The 19,984-nt window shown below is 50.4% G+C and overlaps 6 protein-coding genes and 1 non-coding gene across 7 annotated transcripts; 6 read left to right on the top strand and 1 right to left on the bottom strand.

The window, feature by feature from the left end:
• Window positions 1-1,314: 1,314 nt before the first annotated feature.
• CTHT_0037320 (uncharacterized protein) lies at window positions 1,315-1,868 on the top strand (the record flags this gene model as incomplete). The annotated part of the gene is made up of 2 exons (XM_006694094.1): window positions 1,315-1,397; window positions 1,463-1,868. The coding sequence occupies 2 exons, from the start codon at window positions 1,315-1,317 to the stop codon at window positions 1,866-1,868; spliced, it is 489 nt and encodes a 162-aa protein (XP_006694157.1).
• Window positions 1,869-2,280: 412 nt separating this feature from the next.
• CTHT_0037330 (putative dihydroorotate protein) lies at window positions 2,281-3,780 on the top strand (the record flags this gene model as incomplete). Its single annotated transcript, XM_006694095.1, has 1 exon — window positions 2,281-3,780. One exon carries the CDS (start codon window positions 2,281-2,283, stop codon window positions 3,778-3,780), a length of 1,500 nt encoding a protein of 499 aa, XP_006694158.1.
• A 2,462-nt stretch (window positions 3,781-6,242) lies between these two features.
• CTHT_0037340 lies at window positions 6,243-6,332 on the top strand. Its single transcript is given in 2 exon segments — window positions 6,243-6,278; window positions 6,297-6,332. It is a non-coding gene; the product is annotated as a tRNA-Arg (tRNA).
• A 5,558-nt stretch (window positions 6,333-11,890) lies between these two features.
• CTHT_0037350 (catechol o-methyltransferase-like protein) lies at window positions 11,891-12,751 on the top strand (the record flags this gene model as incomplete). Its single annotated transcript, XM_006694096.1, has 2 exons — window positions 11,891-11,953; window positions 12,026-12,751. 2 exons carry the CDS (start codon window positions 11,891-11,893, stop codon window positions 12,749-12,751), a joined length of 789 nt encoding a protein of 262 aa, XP_006694159.1.
• A 2,389-nt stretch (window positions 12,752-15,140) lies between these two features.
• CTHT_0037360 (uncharacterized protein) lies at window positions 15,141-15,879 on the top strand (the record flags this gene model as incomplete). The annotated part of the gene is made up of 2 exons (XM_006694097.1): window positions 15,141-15,686; window positions 15,766-15,879. The coding sequence occupies 2 exons, from the start codon at window positions 15,141-15,143 to the stop codon at window positions 15,877-15,879; spliced, it is 660 nt and encodes a 219-aa protein (XP_006694160.1).
• A 1,200-nt stretch (window positions 15,880-17,079) lies between these two features.
• On the top strand, window positions 17,080-18,475 carry CTHT_0037370 (phosphoglycerate kinase-like protein; the record flags this gene model as incomplete). Its single annotated transcript, XM_006694098.1, has 3 exons — window positions 17,080-17,145; window positions 17,221-17,641; window positions 17,706-18,475. 3 exons carry the CDS (start codon window positions 17,080-17,082, stop codon window positions 18,473-18,475), a joined length of 1,257 nt encoding a protein of 418 aa, XP_006694161.1.
• A 398-nt stretch (window positions 18,476-18,873) lies between these two features.
• On the bottom strand, window positions 18,874-19,293 carry CTHT_0037380 (uncharacterized protein; the record flags this gene model as incomplete). Its single annotated transcript, XM_006694099.1, has 3 exons — window positions 18,874-18,913; window positions 18,978-19,089; window positions 19,161-19,293. 3 exons carry the CDS (start codon window positions 19,291-19,293, stop codon window positions 18,874-18,876), a joined length of 285 nt encoding a protein of 94 aa, XP_006694162.1.
• Window positions 19,294-19,984: the final 691 nt, after the last annotated feature.

Consider the following 19,984-nt stretch of genomic DNA (forward strand, 5'->3'; position numbering starts at 1 on the left):
ATTACCTACTTGATCTAACCATTCAGGAGTTGTTTGTTGAGTTTTTGTTGGCGATTCTGAAGCTTCTTTGACAGTGGTGCTGTGAATGTAGCCGCGTAGCGTCTTTCTCACAGCGGTGGGGCATTGTTGGGAGGGAGAAAGTTAGGGCTTGATAGACTTGCGTTCTAAAAAAGGACAAGTTGGGCTTCAAGTTTCCTTAGTCAGTGACCCCAAAATTCAGACATCTCTGACAAATATTTGTATCAACACGGTAGGTGCGTGAAACACCTTGCGTCTCCAGTCGTAATCCGATAATGATAAGTTATAAAATGTCATCATGTGCTGGTTTTGCGGGCTTTCCTAGGTTGTTCAATATCTACTACCTATGCTTATCGGAGACCAGGATGGCTTTCCTGCTGACTTCGCAGTGCTCAGCAAATGGGAATGGCAAAAATGCATCGTGGGCAAGCAGCTCAGTCGCTACTCCAGGTTAATAATTCCCCACGGTATCCGAAACTCAGCTATTTTTAACTCGCCTAATACAAATACAGGTCGATATGTGATGCTTGCGTAGCTGTGTGATGTGTAGAAGCAAAAGCGGATGGCTCTCAAAACATGGAGTAAATTGCTTGAACAGCGCGATCGAGTCAAGATTTGATACCAGTACTACGGGCCATGAGTGGCAACGGAACTCCTGATCTCTTCGGCGGGTCGCCACGTGCCACACACAGGAACCAGGAGGATATGGGGAGCCGAGCCAAGGAAATCCCAGGCGGACTCGGATCCGACGATAACTAATTGCCGCGCCTGTCATTCCGCAGCCACCGAGTCCGCCTGAATCCAGGAGCTCCGGATGCTGTCATCAATGCTGCCCAACAGCTCTGTTCCCTCTTAAAGTTCGACCATGTGTATCTTGTGAGAGCCAGCGCCCACCCCCCCAATCTTTCAATACACTCTTTCAGCGCACAGCGAGCGGTCGAAAATGGCACTATGCGTGACATGTAGAATGCTACTTCGGCGGGGAATAGATGCGCTCCAGAGTTTGCGACAGCGACGCGCATTTTCGGGCACAGGAAGGCTATCGAAACCACCAACTGCGCGAGAGCAAGGTCAGATCCCGACACCAAACAATGTCCCAACACTGCCGTTCTGGCAACGGCTCGGCCCGTTGACGAGGGCGGCCGAGGGCTATGCCCGCGCGCAGCGTAAGAGGCCTTACATCACCCAAGTGTGCACGTCACTCTTCATCTATTTATGCTCCGACAGTATGTTATCCCACGTCCGCAGCTTTATTCGCAGCTGTCTCTGACCGTCAGCACAGTCTCTGCGCAAAGCATGGGCGGCAAAGATTACGATCCTATGCGGACAGCGCGGTCGCTCTTGATCGGGTCGATATCGTCGATTCCCAGCTACGAATGGTAAGGATTCCTGTGTTGTGGGTTGATTGATTGTATGCAATGAGCTAATAAGTCCACATCGACAGGTTCGTGTGGCTCTCGAATAACTTCAACTACCCGTCGCGCTTCCTCTCGCTTGCCACGAAGGTCGTCATCAACCAGATCTGCTTCACGCCCGTGTTCAACACATACTTCTTTGGCATGCAAGCTCTGCTTTCGGGAGCGACGTTGCCGGAGACATGGGAGCGCATCACGCAGACGGTCCCTGTCAGCTGTGTGAACTCGTGCAAGCTGTGGCCTGCCGTGACCGCGTTCAGCTTCGCGTTTCTTCCCCTCGAGTACCGGCCGCTTTTCGGTGGCGCCATCGCTGTTGCCTGGCAGACGTATCTCAGCTACCTCAACCGGATCGCGGAGCAGAGCATGAGGGAAAAGCATAAGCTGCTAGGGCAGGCTGGTGCGGCGCAGGCAGAACGAGTGCCGGTGGCTGCATAAGCACTACCTAGCACTATCTCGTATCTAGAGGGCGTATGGCTGTGTTCTATTTGGTCTTTTGGCAGAAGGCATAAATTCCCTGCAGAAGTTGGTGCACATTGGATAGACTTATTACGGGGGCGATATGGCGTTTGGATACACGGATTGGCCGGTTGTTGATACACTTCAAGATTAGTGGTGAGACCAGGTCAAAAAGATCTCCGGTACAGTGTGGATAGCTTCGTTAATTACACTGTATAATCTTGGCTTGGCATAGGGCGCTTGCTCGACCCCTCGGAGTCGGCATCAAAACCAGCCGAAATTTCCCATCGCATCCCCTCGAGCGACGAGCAACCACCCACCGTCCTCCACCGCCGTCCTCGCTTCCATCGAGCCATTGACCGCTGGCTTCGGCCGGCTCTCGGTGTTCACCATGGCGAGCTCATCCCTCCGGGCCCGACACGCGTTCTCAGTGGCAGTTCGGCCTTTTCTGTGCCAGCCCTCGGTCTTTAGCCATGCTGGTCTTCGCCCCGCATCTACCGAGTCCTCGCCTACCACGCCATCATCAGGCCCCGGCTCGGCCAGTGTTGCGCGTAAACTGTCCTACTTCCTTGGCGCTGCCACCGGAGCCCTCGCTGTTGGTGGCATCTACTATTATGTCACAGACACCCGGGCATCCATCCATCGCTGGCTGGTGCCCCCTCTTCTCCGCGTGATCTTCCCCGACGCCGAAGATGCTCACCACGCCGGAACTGCCGCCCTCAAGTTCCTCTACTCCCTTAACCTCCATCCCCGCGAACGCCCGACGCCCGAAACCTCTGAGAACCCCAACCCCCTCGCGGTCAAAGTTTTCGGGCACGAGCTCTCCAATCCAATTGGCATCTCTGCCGGTCTGGATAAAGATGCCGAGATCCCTGACGCTCTCTTCGCCCTCGGCGCCGGCGTTGTCGAGGTCGGCGGCTGCACGCCGCTACCGCAGGAGGGTAACCCCCGGCCGCGTGTGTTCCGTGTGCCGGCCGTTGACGGCCTCGTCAACCGCTACGGGCTAAACTCGCGCGGTGCCGACGCCATGGCAGCTCGTCTGAGGGAGCGCCTGCGCAAATTCGCCATGGGCCTGGGCTTGACGGAACGCGACATGCTGGACCACGAGCCGCTCGGGGATGTGCCGATTGGCAGCCTGCAGCGCGGGCGTCTGCTGTGCGTGCAGATCGCCAAGAACAAAAAAACAGACGAGAAAGACGTAGATGCGGTCATCCGGGACTATGTACACTGCGTCAAGCGGTTGGCGCCATACGCGGATGTCCTGGTTGTCAACGTCAGCAGCCCAAACACCCCGGGCTTGCGTGACCTGCAGGCGGCGGAGCCGCTCGCGAGGCTGTTGCATGCTGTCGTTGAAGAGGCTAAGAGGACGGACCGGAAGACGAAGCCGCGGGTTATGGTCAAGGTGTCACCCGATGAGGACCACGACACCCAGATCGAGGGCGTTGTGCAGGCCGTGTGGATGAGCGGTGTAGATGGCGTTATTGTGGGCAACACGACGAAGCGGAGGGCCGGGCTGATCCCCCCTGGCATCAAGCTTACTTCCAAGGAGCAGCGGGCTCTGCAGGAGGAGGGAGGATTCTCCGGCCCGGCGATGTTTGAGAGGACACTGGACCTTGTTGGAAGGTATCGCAAGATGCTGGACAGCTACACGCTTAAGTCCGCAGAGTTGGACGACTCGTTCCCCCACCAGAAGGTTATCTTCGCTACTGGCGGTATCACAAACGGCGAGCAGGCCCTCAAGGTCCTCAATGCCGGTGCCAGCGTCGCCATGGTCTATACCGGTCTTGTGTACGGCGGTTCTGGTACGATTACCAGGATGAAGAATGAGATGAGAGCAGAGCTGGCAAAGAAGGCCGCAGCAAAAGCTATAGCTGAGAAGACAGATGCGTGATGCCCGATAGTTGATGGAAGGACAGAGCTTTTAAGGACGGTACATATGTACTAAAAACGGTGCTTGTATATCCCGTAACCCCTACCAAGCTGATTTCCTGGCGCAGTATACAGTGTTTCAACATCACTCAACGGATGTTTTTAGACATTTGCTCTTGTGCTATTCAGGAGTATGTACAAAGGAGCCAATTAGAACATGAAAGACAATAGCTCGTTATCGAGTTCTGCCTGGGTCCAAGGCCTAAGATCAGTTGTTCGCTTGTCTGGATAAGGTCCTCAAGATCGTTTGCAAGGAGCACTGCGAGAAGGGCATTGACTTAAAAACTTGATTCCTCCCAGCTCTTCTGCTTTCCTTTTCAGCAAGTGAATGCAGCAGGGCTAGGGATGATATGATTGAGCTAGGCCAGTACGTCAGCAAGTCTCCAATCCTTCTCTCCCAACCGACTCTGTCTTTCGGAAGAGAAACTTACCTTTGTAGGTATCGTTTGTAATAACTGAGCCTGTGGTTCTGTGGGCGCCGGGAACGACACAAGGTTGGTGCTCGGGACAACCGACCCGTCGCCAGAAACGTTAAGCTGGTGGCATACCGGATAGAACTGCGCATCCGGGTAGGTCCACTACGCGTGCAGCACGATGATCTTGTGACGGACAAAATAGTAGACCTTTCTGAGGGAGCCAGGAATGGTGTAGGTGTAGGAAGTTGGGACTTTCATGAGGGCAGTCTGGAAGCGTGAAGTGTCAGTAAGCGGATGCTCAAACCAAGGCTAAATTTGTGAATTGGGAAACTGACAGCTGCCCAGACGTTTGAAGTCTGCTCACGGCCGCCCTCCTTGATCTTGAACCAGACGGGATTATGTTACCACTTGTTAACACTGTTATCTGGAATGGAATGCGGTGAATATGATCATACGCGGTACAAGGTTCCCAGTCCTGGCAGCCAGTGTCAAGGCAACGAGCCATGTGAGTGATGACGGGGCCAACATGGGAGTCGGGCCAAAGTGTCCAACGTAGTGTCACAGTAGACCCTGCTGGGGCAGTAACATGCAGCGGCGCAGGGATAGAGCCTTGATGGCATTGAACATCAATGGGGTTCACGTCTTCAACAGGACTATTGCCAGGAATAGAGCGGGAGACCCTTAGGGGCTTACCAAGTTGTTGTTAACTAAAAACTACTACGAGTCGGTCAGTTTAGGAGAGATCATCACCTTGTTGTTGCCCATGTAATGGTCCATTATATGGCTAAGTGATCAGTGTTTACTGGCATGTTTCACTGTAAGCCCCCCATCATACCTAATAGAACTCCATTGCCCAGTCAGCTAACGATGATAATCCTTAGACTCACAAGTAGCTTTGTCTTAACTGCTAAAATTGACCACCGATTGTAGCATTGTCGACGTAACCATGCGCAACCCAGCAGGCCAATTGTGGCCAAAATGGTTGTCAACGTCCTCATTGTGGCAACTTTAAGAATTATGCTTGCAAACACAACCGGTTTTAGGTTCCTCTTTTGACTCGTGTCTTAAACTTGTCTTTTGGGCTGTGGGGAGGGCCATCGTTCAAACTTGCATCTTTTAGACATCGACAGTAGCCCCATGGACCCAAGGAGTACCCCAACTCCACGAACTCCTTCAATGTCTTCAGGCATCTTCAGCATGCTAAAACAAGTCTATGTCAGAAAACTAACTAATTGTCCACAATAGCCACGCTCATGCTCAAACCCCTTCAGGAGTGAATGCCGATGCGAGCGAACGGTGGATTTTCTAGGACAGGCAATATGACACCTTACGATCTGGATACCACATAGACGTCCTCCATAAAAGCGAAACCTTGGACTTGATGTAAAGGATGTTCTTGTGAGGCTACTCATTTTGGGGTTAGAGCATAGCTCTAGCCATAAACTGTAAATGTCTTGATGGAACATCATGTTCTGAAGCACTTAAACACAAGACTGCGTAAGCAAGTTTTACCTACGAATTAATATGGCATAATGAGGATATGATGACGATAGCAGGATCAACATCCTGGGAGCTAGTTGCGTTGAGTCTCAGTAGGATTCCGAGATGGTCCACAGCCTGGTGAACCAAGCTGAGAGAGCGACGCCTGCCAGCTTCACGTGCATGCATAATGCTCCAGTGCCTTGATCACACAATGTTCTGTAACCACCGGAACCATCTCTACGAGAGTGATCCTCGATGTCAGTTGAAACATGGAGCATTAGGATCCAATTATCAAGGGCGAGCGCTCAAACAAAACACCATCCATAGAGAACCCCGGCGACAGCTCGACGTATCCTACCTTATATGTGGTATATTATCTCTAAGTTGCTGCTATATCACTGACTGTATTGACCTTTTTTTCTTGAAATGATCAACCCTGGCTCCTTGTTTCCTGATCGCTTTGTTTCAGCAACGCTTTCTCATGCAGTAAATACAGGGAGGCCACTGTAGCATTGACTGACTGAAAGCCCGGCTGGCGCAATGGTAGCGCGTAAGACTTCTATTCTACTTTCTCCAGAGTATCTTAAGGTTGTGGGTTCGACCCCCACGTCGGGTGTGGTCAGGCATCTTTTTCTCAGGGGCTCCCTCGTTCAGTGCAGGTCTCAGTTGGTCTGTGCAACACTCTTTTTGGATAGAATTCGCGTTGGTGCCTGATGCCGTTCACAGCGTTGTGGACGTGATGCTTTTTGACGCCCTTTTCACTCGATGCAATACTCAATTGGAGACTGCACGTCAGTGGCGCCGGTTCTTCATGAAGAGTATTTCAGGCTGCATCCTACTAATTTCGACAACATTGCATGAGCGCGCGCTCTCTGACGGTCCTAGGACTTTTTGGCACTTAATTGACTCCACCCTAACAGAACCTCAGTTCTCAACATCTTGGTGGCCTTCCTGGCCATAACGTCATGCTTCATCCAGCTTCGTCTTTTCATAAGTCTCCGATCCGAATCTCAACGGAAGACATACCCCCTTGTTGTCCTCCCACAGCCCTGTGAAGCAAACCTTTCCCTCGTCACAATGATCCTACCCCCCCTCACACTAGTCGGTCTTAGGCAAGCAGATCCCAAGTTCATCGCACATTGGCCCTCAGCGATCGAGACGTTGAGGGTCAGAAATACAAGTTTCGATCTTCTCAACGCAGTTATCATACATGTGCCATCTCCCACAGAGAGTGTAGATCTTCTGGGTCGAGATGTCGACTTTTAGGCAGGTACCTAAACAGCTTGGAGACTTTCAGGTTGGTCCAAACATCGTGCAGTTTTTTGAGATAGGAATGCAAGTCAACGTCGGACAGTCCCTGTGTTCCATCCCGCATGGCTTTTAGCTTTCATCGAGGCCCGACAAGGTCAAAGGCAGGCTGTTCCCGAACGGCAACCAGACTTGCTGCGAGACGAGTTCGTGCTCTCTTGTTGCAGCGGTAATGATGGAGTCTCCTTGAGGCTGGAAAGTGTCAGGCACAGGAGATGATATTTATGATTGAAAAGACTGGGGTGCTCTTCCCTCCACTTCACCCACTCCTATCGCTGGAATGATGCTCTGCCGAAGACACATCACTTTATCACATTTTTTTCTTACAAATTCTCATGGGCCGTCGACCACCCAGCTATTAGCTTGCAGCCGGTTAAGCGAGAGTAGCTACCTAATGGGAAGTCAAAGTCGATTCAGAGCCTATTGCATACCACACGTTGGTAATGATACCATAACACGTTGCAACGGAGTTATTGCCATTACCATTCAATTCTCGGGCCCCCAACCAGAAGGATGATAGAGGAAAGTATCGAGAGCAACTGCAGATACTATTGATCCTACTTAGCAGGATGCATCAATCAACTCTCTTAGAACAATACTCACTGCCCCCTAACAGATTGTGCCACCTCCACCTCAAAAAGGAATTACGAAACCCGCTTTATGACCTCTGCTTACAGCTTATCTAAAAGTTACCGGTCATTCCGGTGTCTCCTAGTGTCCATTGAAACTTTTAACCCTGCTAAGAGGCTTTGAGAGGAACGAGCATGCCAACACCCTCAAAGTAACCCCTGAGGCCATCCTCATCTTCTAGATCCATCACAGCTCCAATATAGCCGTCAGGACGGATCGCAGCGCAGCATCCCCTTTTCTTGTCTATTTCCAGTCGTTCAAAAGCTCTGCCGTGGCCATCATGGGCGCTTTCCCCGTCGGCGAAGACCCGCCAGTAGTCGTATCCGATCTTTTCGCTCCAAGGCCGGTAGATCTCATGAAGATCAGTCAAGTGGAAGCGGAAGCGGTCGGATGAATGTATGAGGAGGACTTCAATTGCAGGTTGATCCTCCGACTCAGGGGCTCCAGGCCGGTTAGGAGACATCATAGTCAGTGAACCAAGTCCCCTGGTATGGTTCGCTAAAAAATCTCCTAGGCGTTGCACCTTGCTAAACTGCTCTGCATCATCGATGTCTCCCGCAAAGACTATAACGCGGAAGGAGCCTGTGGCCTTCATCCTACTCTGCAGTCGAACGGGTATTCCATCTGCATGATAAACAACCTGGACATCCTGCAAACGCTTTCCAGGAACCAAATCAGCCTTGAGTAAGCTCTCTCCTAGCTCTCCGACCCCTCTAGGAAGCTGGACAAGGCATGAGGGAGGATATCGAATTGACAAACCAGTCGTGAACCTCATTGCCTGAATAATCTCTCTGTTCAAGCTTGGAGAAGGCTCAGCGAATAGTTTCAGGTAGCCACGATCGAAAGCAATAAGGTCCTGGGCAATTGGTCGGCGTTCTGTCTCGTATGTCTTGAGTAGTCGCTCAGGATGGGCCATAATCCGACCTTGAAGGACAAGCCGGAGTTTAAACCCAAGATTGTACGCATCTTGGATTGAGGTGTTCATACCTTGCCCAGCCTTTGGGGAATGCGTGTGAACAGCGTCACCCACAAGGAATGCCCGTTCATTATGAGTCGAAAATTTACTGCCCACTCGTTGGCCAACACGGTAGGATGACCACCAGGATACGAAGCCCGCTTCAAGAGTGTAAGGGGCCATCATTCGGCGAGCAGCTTCCATGATTTGGGGAAATGTGACATTTCCGGGGTCCGATAGAGCCCCCCCTTTTTCAACGGGGATGTATAGACGAACTTCTTTGTTACTTCTTGGGATAACGAGGATCGTGCCGCCAGTAGCATTTCGGATGTAACACGCTCTTCGAATATCAGGGAAGTTCGTCTTTGGGATAATATCGATCACGCCTAGACCTCCCAGGTCAGCAGATAAAATCCAACTGAGCCAACCCGTCTCATTCAGGAACACCAACCAAAAACTGAATCTGTTAAGTCACCCTCAAGAATAACGCCCAGTTGCTTGCGCAACCAACTATGCGCTCCATCACAGCCAACAATGTACTTCGCTCGTATAGTCTCTTCGAAGCCTTCTTCCCGAACCGGCTGCCCCAATGTTGACTCATTGCCCTGGTCCTGGATGGAAGTAAATGTGATGGTCACTGGGTAGGAGGAAGCATCGTGTGGACAATGTGGGTCGATGGTAACAGCCACGGGAGCCTTGCCGTACCTGATTTTGATATTGTCATGAGAAATGAGGTTGTTCAACAAGTGATACTCGACGACACCTACGGCAGTTTAGAACCATGTGTTCATAACAGAAGGGTTTACAAGGCTTGTTTGCCCACCTTGCTGAAGTATGCTCTCTCGAGGCTTTCCAAGTTCAGGGACCTTATCAAAAAGGATTTCCTCTCTGACGATACCAGGCTCAGTAGCTGAAGGACCCCAGATTGCAATTTCTTCGATCCTCCAGGATTCTGCTTCAATCTGGGGACCAATGCCAAATGTCTCGAAGATCTCATTTGTTGTACTTTTAAGGCCATCTGCCTTCCCACGACATGTTGGGCCATGCTTTTTGTCGATTACTAAAACCGTGATGTTGGAATGTCGGAACCAATTGGCCAGTGTGAGTCTGTAAACCATTATCTGTCAGCTGATTAAGTTCCAAGAGTGTATCATCATCTAAGTTCAGAAGCATATGACAAACCCAGCCGGTCCTGCCCCAATGATTATCACATCCACTTCTTTGATCGCAGTCATCATTATGAAAGTCGCACGTGGAGGGTCCAAGGGTTAGATACTACCGCTAGACATACGATGATGGCTTGCGTGCCGCAGGAAGATTGTTAAGAGTATATGGGTGGCGGAAAAAAATGCAAAGGTGCCGTAATAGGTGTCATGCCGCTGGGCCCCCACCTTAGGCTACCCTCTTGGGGAAAATGTTGAATATATAAGTGAGAGTGAATGAGGGTCCAGGGAGTGGTATGAAGTAAAATAGCCAAGACAATGGCGTGAAAGAGCTTGATGGCTCCTTTCTTCTAGAGCAGAGTGAAGAGTCAGATGAGGCTAAATGCAGATCATAACCCCACCCAACACACCCTTTTGGCAAACAAAAACAATGCCCCTTTTAGGGCTATCCCATCGTTCAAGCGACAAGGCACCTACCGACTTGAAGAAAATCAAGGGAAAAGCGTTGTTTTAGGGCTGGAAGGTGCTAACCAGGTCGAGTGCAAAGTTCAGGTATGGTTTGTAGGATGAAATTCCCGGAACTGCCTTTCTATTCACATCCCGAGATCATAACTCCCTTGATTCTAAGTAGGATAATGTAGAGAACTTCACCGAACCGGCTACTCACATATCCCTGGATAAACATGTCATGCAGTAATCTATCTGTGCTCGTTGCCCGTCATTAATCGGAGACAGGCTATATTGGCTTGGTACCGGAGGACTCAAATTCAACTGTGATATCTCTATTGATGTTGTGAAGCTAGGCTTTTCCATGAAACTTACAATGATGATCGATCAGCAGGCATCGAGACTTTATAGAACGTACAGAAAATACTTATTAGAGTTGCGTCTAAGAAAAAGGGGTCCTCAACTTAATGCAAAGACAACAGCCCCATCATATTGATATTTCATGCTAGGTGTGGCAATGAGGACATATGTGGTTGTCAGTATGCGGACAGCAATCCTGAGACATAAGATTGTAAGTAGAAAGGTGACACTGCAGCTGGTTTGTATGCCACTGTTTGACACATCAGTTGTGTCAACTACGAATTCCAGTGAAGAAATATCCCGTTGAATTGAACATAGAACCAGAAAGCATGTTTTGAACTGATGTCAAGAGAGAGAACTATAAAGATTTCGGGCCCAATGTAGTCACAAAAGGGTTTGAGAATGTAACACGTGCTGAGATCAAACTTGACACCAAAAGACAACTCACTTATGGGCCTCATGTCTGGGTGCCGAATATCAAAGATCAGGATACAACTCAGCCTGTGTGTGCCAAACAGGGCCCTCCTATTTCGTATTCGGAACAATAAGTTCCCATGGACCAGGAACATGAGCACACGAACTATTCCGGCTCCAAGTGAAAAGGGAGCTTGAGGGTGGAGTTTGCTCTGGATTCGTCCATGAAGCACAACATGTTCTGTGCAACAGATCTATGGCCATCCAGAGCTAGCCTGTGTTTGATTGCTGATATGGCTTCCTGGACCCTAGCCCCTTCCCAAACCAGGAGGTCTCGGCATCGGCCTCTTCTTTGATTGGCTTGCATGACCAATATAATGCCTGTTTCTTTTGTTGATATCTTCTTTCAGCTCTTTACAGGATGCAAGCGCTGACTGGATGCAAGGGTCTCTCATGGTGACATCAAACCCCAGTAGGACAAGTCAAAGCGGGGTAAATTTACTAAATCCCATCCTCCTGAGACTATTTAGCCTCGTGTCCCTGGTTGTGCGACCCGCTGGGCATGTTTGCTTCTTCATCCCGGGAGACTTCGGCATCGGGAACTTGAATTCGCCTGAGATTTGTTGTGCTTACCTCATCTAACCAAAACGGGGCCACAAGAATTGGCAAGTATGTACAATCCCGTGTCGCGATTGCAACCACCTTCAATCTCTCCTGCCATCGTCGGTCTGAGCCCATCAAAGCTGGAGCGCCTTCGCCGTTGTTGGTTGTGATGCTCCGACTAGCTGCTAAATGTCCGAGAAAATAGCAGGACAGCTGACGAGTGACCACTCTGTTGAGTCTCAATCAAGAATCACGTCAAAACTCGTCAAGCGCCACCGAAGTTCCTATAGCAAAATGTCGACTCCAGCATTTGATCCCACCAAGGCATACAAGAGATTCGAAGTCAATGGAGCATTTGTCAGTATTTCCGTGAATGCCAACATGTTTTCATGACCAGACAGCCATGCTGATCACAACGCTTGACTACAGTTGGGTGATGGCCGAGAGGTCGCGCTCCTCGAATATGTGTATAGCCGACCGGACCTTGACCAGCTCAGGGGGAATCCATCGAGAGTCCTTCAAGCTATAGATGAGTTTGCCAGGACGCACACTGGTCTGATCAATGTCGGCGAGATCAAGGGTGCCATTGTCTGCGATACCATTGCCAAGTATAAGCCTGCTATCATGGTTGAGTTGGGCAGCTACGTGGGCTATTCAGCCATTTTATTTGGCAATGCTTTGAAGAAGGCTGGTGGGAAGGCTTACTACAGCATCGAAAAGAGTCCCCTTTTTGCTGCCATTTCCACAAGTCTCGTGGACCTTGCCGGTCTCCGCGATACGGTGCGAGTCATCGTTGGCACAGGCGAAGAAGGGATTATGCGGTTGCACAAAGAGGGTGTCCTTGAGCCGAAGGTCGACATGTTTTTTTTTGACCATCACAAACCCTCCTATACGCCGGATCTCAAAGTTTGTGAGCGGCTAGGGTTGGTTGGAGTAGGCACGGTTCTGGTGGCCGACAACATGATTCAGCCAGGTAACCCAGCCTACATGGCATATGTGCGCGCCAGTGTTGCGGAGAAACGGGAGTTGGACAAAGAATCGACGGAGAAGGGGAATCCGAATCTCCAATACCGTAGTCAATTTATCAAAAGCTTCGACCCATCCGGCGACGAGGATGCACTGGAAATCACGGAATGTGTCGGGGTTGAGGCTTGATTGACAGCAGAGGAAGCATAAGGGAATGCATTTTTGGTTGAGCCTTTTGAGAGTCAGCTGAATAATGACTGGTTGAAGTTATATGTCGCTGAAAGATGGTTGTTCTGCAGTTAGGTGACAGCATGGATGCATCCAGCGTTCCAAGAGTCCGTCCCGGTCTTGTTATCTTGTCGCTTCTGGTGATCTCGTACATCAAGGATAATATTGGCGTTAGTTGACTTTGCGTTTGCTTTCACCATTGTCACTAATGCTCCATGAATGCTAGATGTGGTTGCGTCACTAAGACCTCAGTGTTGGTAAAGGGATGCCAGGTTCCCAAATGTTTCTGCTTTTTTCCAACGAACAAACTTGGATACCAGTCTGGTTCCAGGAGCTTTTGAAGTTAGTTGGGAATGCCGGCACCAACTCTCCAGGTAAACACATATCAGCCGCAAAGTCAAGGAGACATGAAAGCGCGACAAGACGTGTGCCGGAACTTTGGCAAGCTACTGATGGTGCGTACATTACAGAGATGCGGAGCTGATTTATTCGCTGCTTATCTGACATCTGCAATACAGCAGATACAATGGCCAAGTGAGTCAAACTAGAAAGTAAACCTAAGGGGTGAAGAGCCTGATCAGATGATAAAATGGATCATTGGGCTCTGAGTCCAGGGCGACATGGGACGCTTATTGAAATCCGGGTTAGAAAATCCAGCCCTGCTATGAATTGGCAAGATTTAGCGTGACCGGAGAAGCGAAAGCCATCCAGTTTTCTGAATGCTTTGTTTTGAGTATGTTCCTTATCAGAGTCCCGGATCATGGTCCTAGATTGCGGTGTTGATAGCGTTGAGGTTGACTGACAACGGCCTTACAATAGTTCCGGGAAGTAGGCATCTTGGGGTTGAAAGAAATCGGAACCTACGAGCCGAGTTATTTGATTCAGACACTCTAATTTACACTTAAGGAATCCCAAAAGTGATCTTGGCTTGGTACCAGGAAGCACGGTCGTGGTATAGAGTACGTATGAAGCTGAGAAACTGGGAGTGCAGATAACATGATGATTTATTACATATGCATTAGTGCCCTACCTAACAGCAGTTGTTTCGATGATTCTAGAACGGCCTGTTGTAAAAATTCTTCTGGCTAAGGCAGCACGCATGAATGTTTACGCTAGCGGCAGCTACTTTAAGTAGAGTGGACCCCTAACCCTGATGATGGCCCACATCAGATCTCGGGTCTGCCAGAGATCACTCCGCATGGGGAGCGGGGTGGGGGGTTTCAATCTCCATGCGTCCACTCTTGTGGATTTACTGTTGGAATTCAACGACAGGTCCCTGGTAGAAATCTGGGTTCTTCGTCTAAAGAAAGATACTAAATTGGGCCAGAGACATTGAAAAACTACGGATGACGAGATCGTCGAGCCTTTTCCAAAAGTCAGATGATCTTCGAATAAGACCCGTCTGTGGTGGCTGTTTGGCTATACAGCTGGGAAATTGTTAAGGCAGGAGTGGAATAACGTGAAGCCGAAACACAAACGGCCACGCAAGACTGTTTGAGTTGGCTTCGACGGTTGCGTGAGATGCCCAAACAGGTGGCATATTGATGACGGCGCTCGTCACCCGCAGCTCTCCTCTGTTGTCGCTGAGGCTGAACACGTTGATGGCTGCCTCTCGCTCGCCTTGCCGGTATCACTTCCCGCTGCACGTCGTGTTCCCTCGCTTCGCAGTAGCTTCCCCGTTTCACTTTGGTGGGACAGCCCTAGAGGACCCCCTGCTAGCTATCGCTGCATCTGGTAGCCGGCCCCGCGCCACCTTTCGTCATAGATCAGGGCCAACAGAGCTGGTTTCTCTAGGCTTCTTCCCCGTTTGGCCGCTGCATCCTTTTCCGATCCGATATCAACAAGATTTTTTATTGCGTCGAGGCCCCCCCTCGAGGGACGCACAGAATGGCGTGGGAACTGAATCGCCGCCTGCTACTTCGAGTCCTCAACCACAGATACATCTATGGCAGAGTTGTAAGTGGTCTTCTTGGCTCGGTGGTCGCGTGGGTCAACTGGCCGGTGGCAACTTTTCATCACTTTTCATCCCAATCCGCCGACCCTGTATCATCCATATTGTCATGCCTATTCCTACGGCTTTTTGGCTTTTAGTCCTCGCCGCTCGCCGTTTCTGCAGAAGCAGATGCTAACTAGAGTGTGTGACCACTTAGCCGCTGTTGCATGCCATCGTTCTACTGGTACAGATGGCTATCATGGCGCGGCTCATAAGCCGGTTCAACACGTACTACGATGAACGGCCTCGTGCGTACCCTCAAAGCTGTTGACGCTTAGTCCCGTTTGATGTTATGCCAATCTTAGTCATTCGGGAGGAATCAATAGACACTAATGGTGATGTTCAACAGTCCTGACTATGATGGTTTCCAACTCCATACTTGGAGGGATTGCCGACACTGTCGCCCAGACGATCACTGCGATCCGACAGCGAGCCCTCAGAAAGCATCCAAATGGTCGGCTGGACCCGCGTGAAGATGCCCTTGCTATTGAAATCCATGAGCTGGACCGCAAGAATCCGTTTAGCAAGCATGAACTAATCCCCGAATCGAAACTGTTGCCGCCGCCGTTCGACTTTGAACGGCTAACTCGTTTCATGGCGTACGGCTTCTTCATGGCCCCAATCCAGTTTCGTTGGTTTAAGTTCCTGGAACGGTCGTTTCCTATTACGAAGTCCAGTGCCTTCCTGCCCGCCATGAAACGAGTGGCCTTCGACCAGCTGATTTTCGCACCATTTGGTGTCGCTTGCTTTTTCACAGTTATGACAATTGCCGAAGGAGGAGGTCGCCGCGCCGTTTACCACAAGATGAGGGATATGTATGTGCCAACTTTGAAGGCAAACTATATGATTTGGCCAGCTGTGCAGGTGATCAACTTCCGCTTGATGCCAGTCCAGTTCCAGCTGGTAAGTTGGTTTTGCACTGCCATTCTCTGTCTGTAATGTCGCTCTGCACGATTCTGTTTACTAACTACTCCTCCCATAGCCGTTTGTATCAACAGTTGGAATCGCTTGGACCGCCTATTTGTCCCTCACAAATGCCGCTGGAGATGTACAAGAAAGTCGACTTCTGCAGCCGGGGGAAATTCGACTGCCGTAGAACTCCAAGGTTCAATGCCTCCACCCTGACGCTTAAAGTAAGTGATGGAAAGCATACAGTGTTCTTTGGATAGGGAAGGCGGCAGTACCTTTTTTTCCCTCCTCAGCATTGGCAAGCCTTTGAGATGGGATTGGCTTGTCCGGATACTGATTAACTTTGATATTGATAAAAAGACATGGGCGTCATTGGGTACATGACTTGACGACATGAGTCCCTTGGCGAATGGAGTTTTGGCGCGTCATCGTTTCCATTTTACGTTCTGATTATGGGCAAGCGACGCCCATGTAGTTTACAATTGAGTTCGGGTTACAGTTGTCTTCCTCGAACATCAGCTCTCTTTTATTTCTATAGAATGCCTATGTGCAGTGATAACAATATTCTTTTATCCAATTGAGATACTTGGAAGTCTATTGATTCGCCGATATTTCGATTTTGACAATAATTTGTTCCTGACAAGCATCTGACTTTCTTTCTCAGAGTCAGAAAGTTCCCTCTGTGGCCACAGTATCTGTTCCCTGGTGGCCTGACAGCCATATGTGGTTTGCCCTCAAGATGATAGGCAGGTTTGCCATGCACGCGGAGCGGCAAGTGAACGAAAGACGATCAAGTGCCCCGAAGACACCGTGATGGCCACATGCTTAACTGGGCTGATCCGGGGTTCTTTTCTTTTCTGTGATAAGCGGAGCGCGTCTTGGCTGCCTGTCACCGGGGCATAGCCGAAAACCGGCGAGCAGGAGCCTGTCTCGTTAACATAAAGCTTTTGGAGTGGATCATTAGCGAGGAAACCTATCGTGGCGACAAGTAGAGCATATTTGAAGATAGATAGGAGCAGGCTGTTGGCGGCATGATATTGATGAAGCAAAATCGCATGAGGTAGGGCGAAATGAAAGGTTTGCTAGGCGTCGACCAAGCTCCGTACTCGGCTCTCCGATTGCTTAAACTTATTTTGTCGAACTCTGGAAGCGAAGCTAGCAGAAGGAAACCAATCAGCCAACCATCGGGCGACGTCACAGCTCAAGCAGGCAACCCCACCAAGTTTTATTACCCCTCTACCCCTCCACCCCCCTCCATCTCACCAAGCACCACCAGCTCAGCCTCTCTTCACTGCGCCTTTTTGCACCAACTTCCTGCAAAATACTGGACCTTGTATCGCGATTGAGAACATTCTTCATTCGACAAACACTGAAAAGAGTTGTCAAGATGTCGCTGGCAAACAAACTGTCGATTGAGGACGTCGATCTCCAGGGCAAGCGTGTCCTGATCCGCGTACGTGCCAGATGGACCCCCACGCTGTCACTATGGCAATTGAGCAGCTGAAGGCTGACACGATCTGCATCACAGGTTGACTTCAACGTGCCTCTCGACGCTGACAAGAAGGTCACAAACAACCAGCGCATTGTTGGCGCCCTTCCGACCATTAAGTACGCCATTGAGCATGGCGCTAAGGCTGTTATCCTCATGTCTCACCTCGGCCGCCCCAATGGCAATCCGAACCCCAAGTACTCCCTGAAGCCGGTCGTCCCTGAGCTCGAGAAGCTCCTGGGTAAGAGCGTCACCTTTGCTCCGGATTGCGTTGGGCCCGAGGTTGAGGAGATCGTCAACAAGGCCGATAACGGTGATGTTGTTCTGCTCGAGAACTTGCGCTTCCACATCGAGGAGGAAGGCAAGGGCACTGATGCCGAGGGCAACAAAATTAAGGCGGATAAGGCCAAGGTTGAGGAGTTCCGCAAGGGGTTGACCAAGCTGGGTGATGTCTATATCAGTAAGTTTCAAGACTCGCGCTTAATCAGAATGTGACGCAATGCTAATCCATTACTCTCTTACAGACGATGCCTTCGGTACTGCGCATCGCGCCCACTCTTCAATGGTCGGCGTCGACCTCCCGCAGAAAGCTGCTGGCTTCCTCATGAAGAAGGAGCTCGACTACTTCGCTAAGGCGCTCGAGAACCCCAAGCGGCCATTCCTGGCCATCCTGGGCGGTGCCAAGGTGTCTGACAAGATCCAGCTGATCGATAACCTGCTGGACAAGGTCAACACACTCATCATTTGCGGTGGCATGGCCTTCACTTTCAAGAAGACCCTGTACGGTGTCTCGATTGGCAACTCGCTCTTCGACGAGGAGGGCTCCAAGACTGTTGCCGATTTGATGAAGAAGGCCGAGAAAAACAACGTGAAGGTTGTGTTGCCGGTTGACTACATCACTGCTGACAAGTTTGACAAGGACGCCAACACCAGTACGGCTACTGATGCCACCGGCATTCCTGATGGCTGGATGGGTCTCGACTGCGGTGAGGAGTCCGTCAAGCTCTACAAGGCTGCCATTGAGGAGGCCGAGACCATTGTCTGGAATGGCCCTGCTGGTGTTTTTGAGTTCGACAAGTTCGCCTCGGGCACCAAGGCCACCCTTGATGCGGCTGTCGCTGCCGCCCAGAACGGCAAGATCGTCATCATTGGCGGTGGTGATACCGCTACTGTTGCAGCGAAGTACGGCGTCGAGGACAAGCTCAGCCACGTCTCGACTGGCGGTGGTGCCAGCTTGGAGCTGCTCGAGGGCAAGGCTCTGCCTGGTGTTGTTGCGCTGAGCGAGCGGAACTAAATTGTTGCTGTTTGATTGGGGTGTTGTGTTTCCATGGGTTACATATGTCACATTGCTGTGATATGAATAGCACTAGTTGAGCTGGAGCCAGGCTTCCAGCAGCTCAAATACCTCAGTGTTGCTAAACGTATGCCTTACTTGGCTGTAATAAAAAGATTTGATCCCAACCTCCGTTTCTGAGAGACGATGCCCCCCGAGGATGTCACAGTTCTGATCATGCACATCCAATCAGAGAGGATGGGGAATATAACCCGGTTAGGGTTTAGCAGAAAATAACATGCTGCTCACTAGATTCATCGTGCCGTTCCATCTTCTCTCACTTTGTTTTTCTATTTTTTTGGTATAGTGGCATTCTCGAAAGCTGTCCTGATGAAAACGGCACGTCCCGTCAACAGATTTTACCGCTTTCTTGCCGCTTCGACCTTCTTCAACTCCTCCCTATTGCAACGTATTGTCAGCTACTGTCCTCTGAAACTCTAGAGTCCTCGGTCAATAAACATACTTGAGTTGTGTTGAGAAATCGTCAGTAGTATCATCGTCGTCCCACGACTCCTCCCACAAGTGCTGTGTCGCCCCGCCGCCATTGGCAGCTTCTGTCTCCTCCGCCGGCCAGTCTAGATGCGGATTGCATGTCAGCCCTCTAAACCTTAAATACGGTAAAGGCTGTTGTCCTTTTTGCACGTACCATCGACAGGGAAGTCCTCAAACTCGTCGTCCTCCTCCAGCACTGCCGGCTTCTGCTCAACAACAGTCTGCTCTTGCTTCGTGTCGGCGGCGGACTTGTCGTCCTTCTTGGCAGCAGTTTGTGATGACGCCATTTTGAATAGTACCTGGTGGGAAGTAGGAGGATGTGTCTCCTTAGAATGGGAGAAGAGATTGAGTTCTGGCTCTTCTGCTCGGGGGTATTGGAGCCTAATCGAGATGAGGTTCGCGGCCAGATAACGACGCAAAGAAAAGGCGAGGGGTTATGATCTGGCGTAGAGTATTCCAAACAATGGATTAATATGCTGTCTGTGGCCAGAGCTGAACAAGGTGAATGTAGGAGGTCTCAATGCGAGGACACGATTGATGCGGGATGGACTTTAAAGGTTGCTGGCAGTTGGTGATGCAGGTCGGCGCTGCGCGATCGCTGAGGCCTTGTTCCTGGTGGGTTGACTGTCGCCAAGACTCGGACCCGCTGAGCGCGGACAGTGCTCAAAAGTGCCATGTGGACTGTATCAAACACGTATTAGACACTGTACTTATGGTTTTCTTTTGTTCTTTTTGCCTGCCTTATGTTATTGAAACTGTCCATAACTGCAGACTTCGGACGAATTTACCGACTGAACTGAGTTGGGCCTTGATTTTGTCGCCTTTCGAACTTTGAAATTCGCGATAATCTCCCCGTACCTGTCTCATGAGACCAGCGCTTCCAAGATAGCACTCACCTGGGCCAACCGGCTTACATCTGTACAAAAGGGCTGAAAAGACAGGATTTGACTGCCGGTGACTCTTCCAACAACGTATCCG

Source organism: Thermochaetoides thermophila, assembly GCF_000221225.1.
Source record: "Thermochaetoides thermophila DSM 1495 unplaced genomic scaffold scf7180000011816, whole genome shotgun sequence".
Lineage (NCBI taxonomy): Eukaryota > Fungi > Ascomycota > Sordariomycetes > Sordariales > Chaetomiaceae > Thermochaetoides > Thermochaetoides thermophila.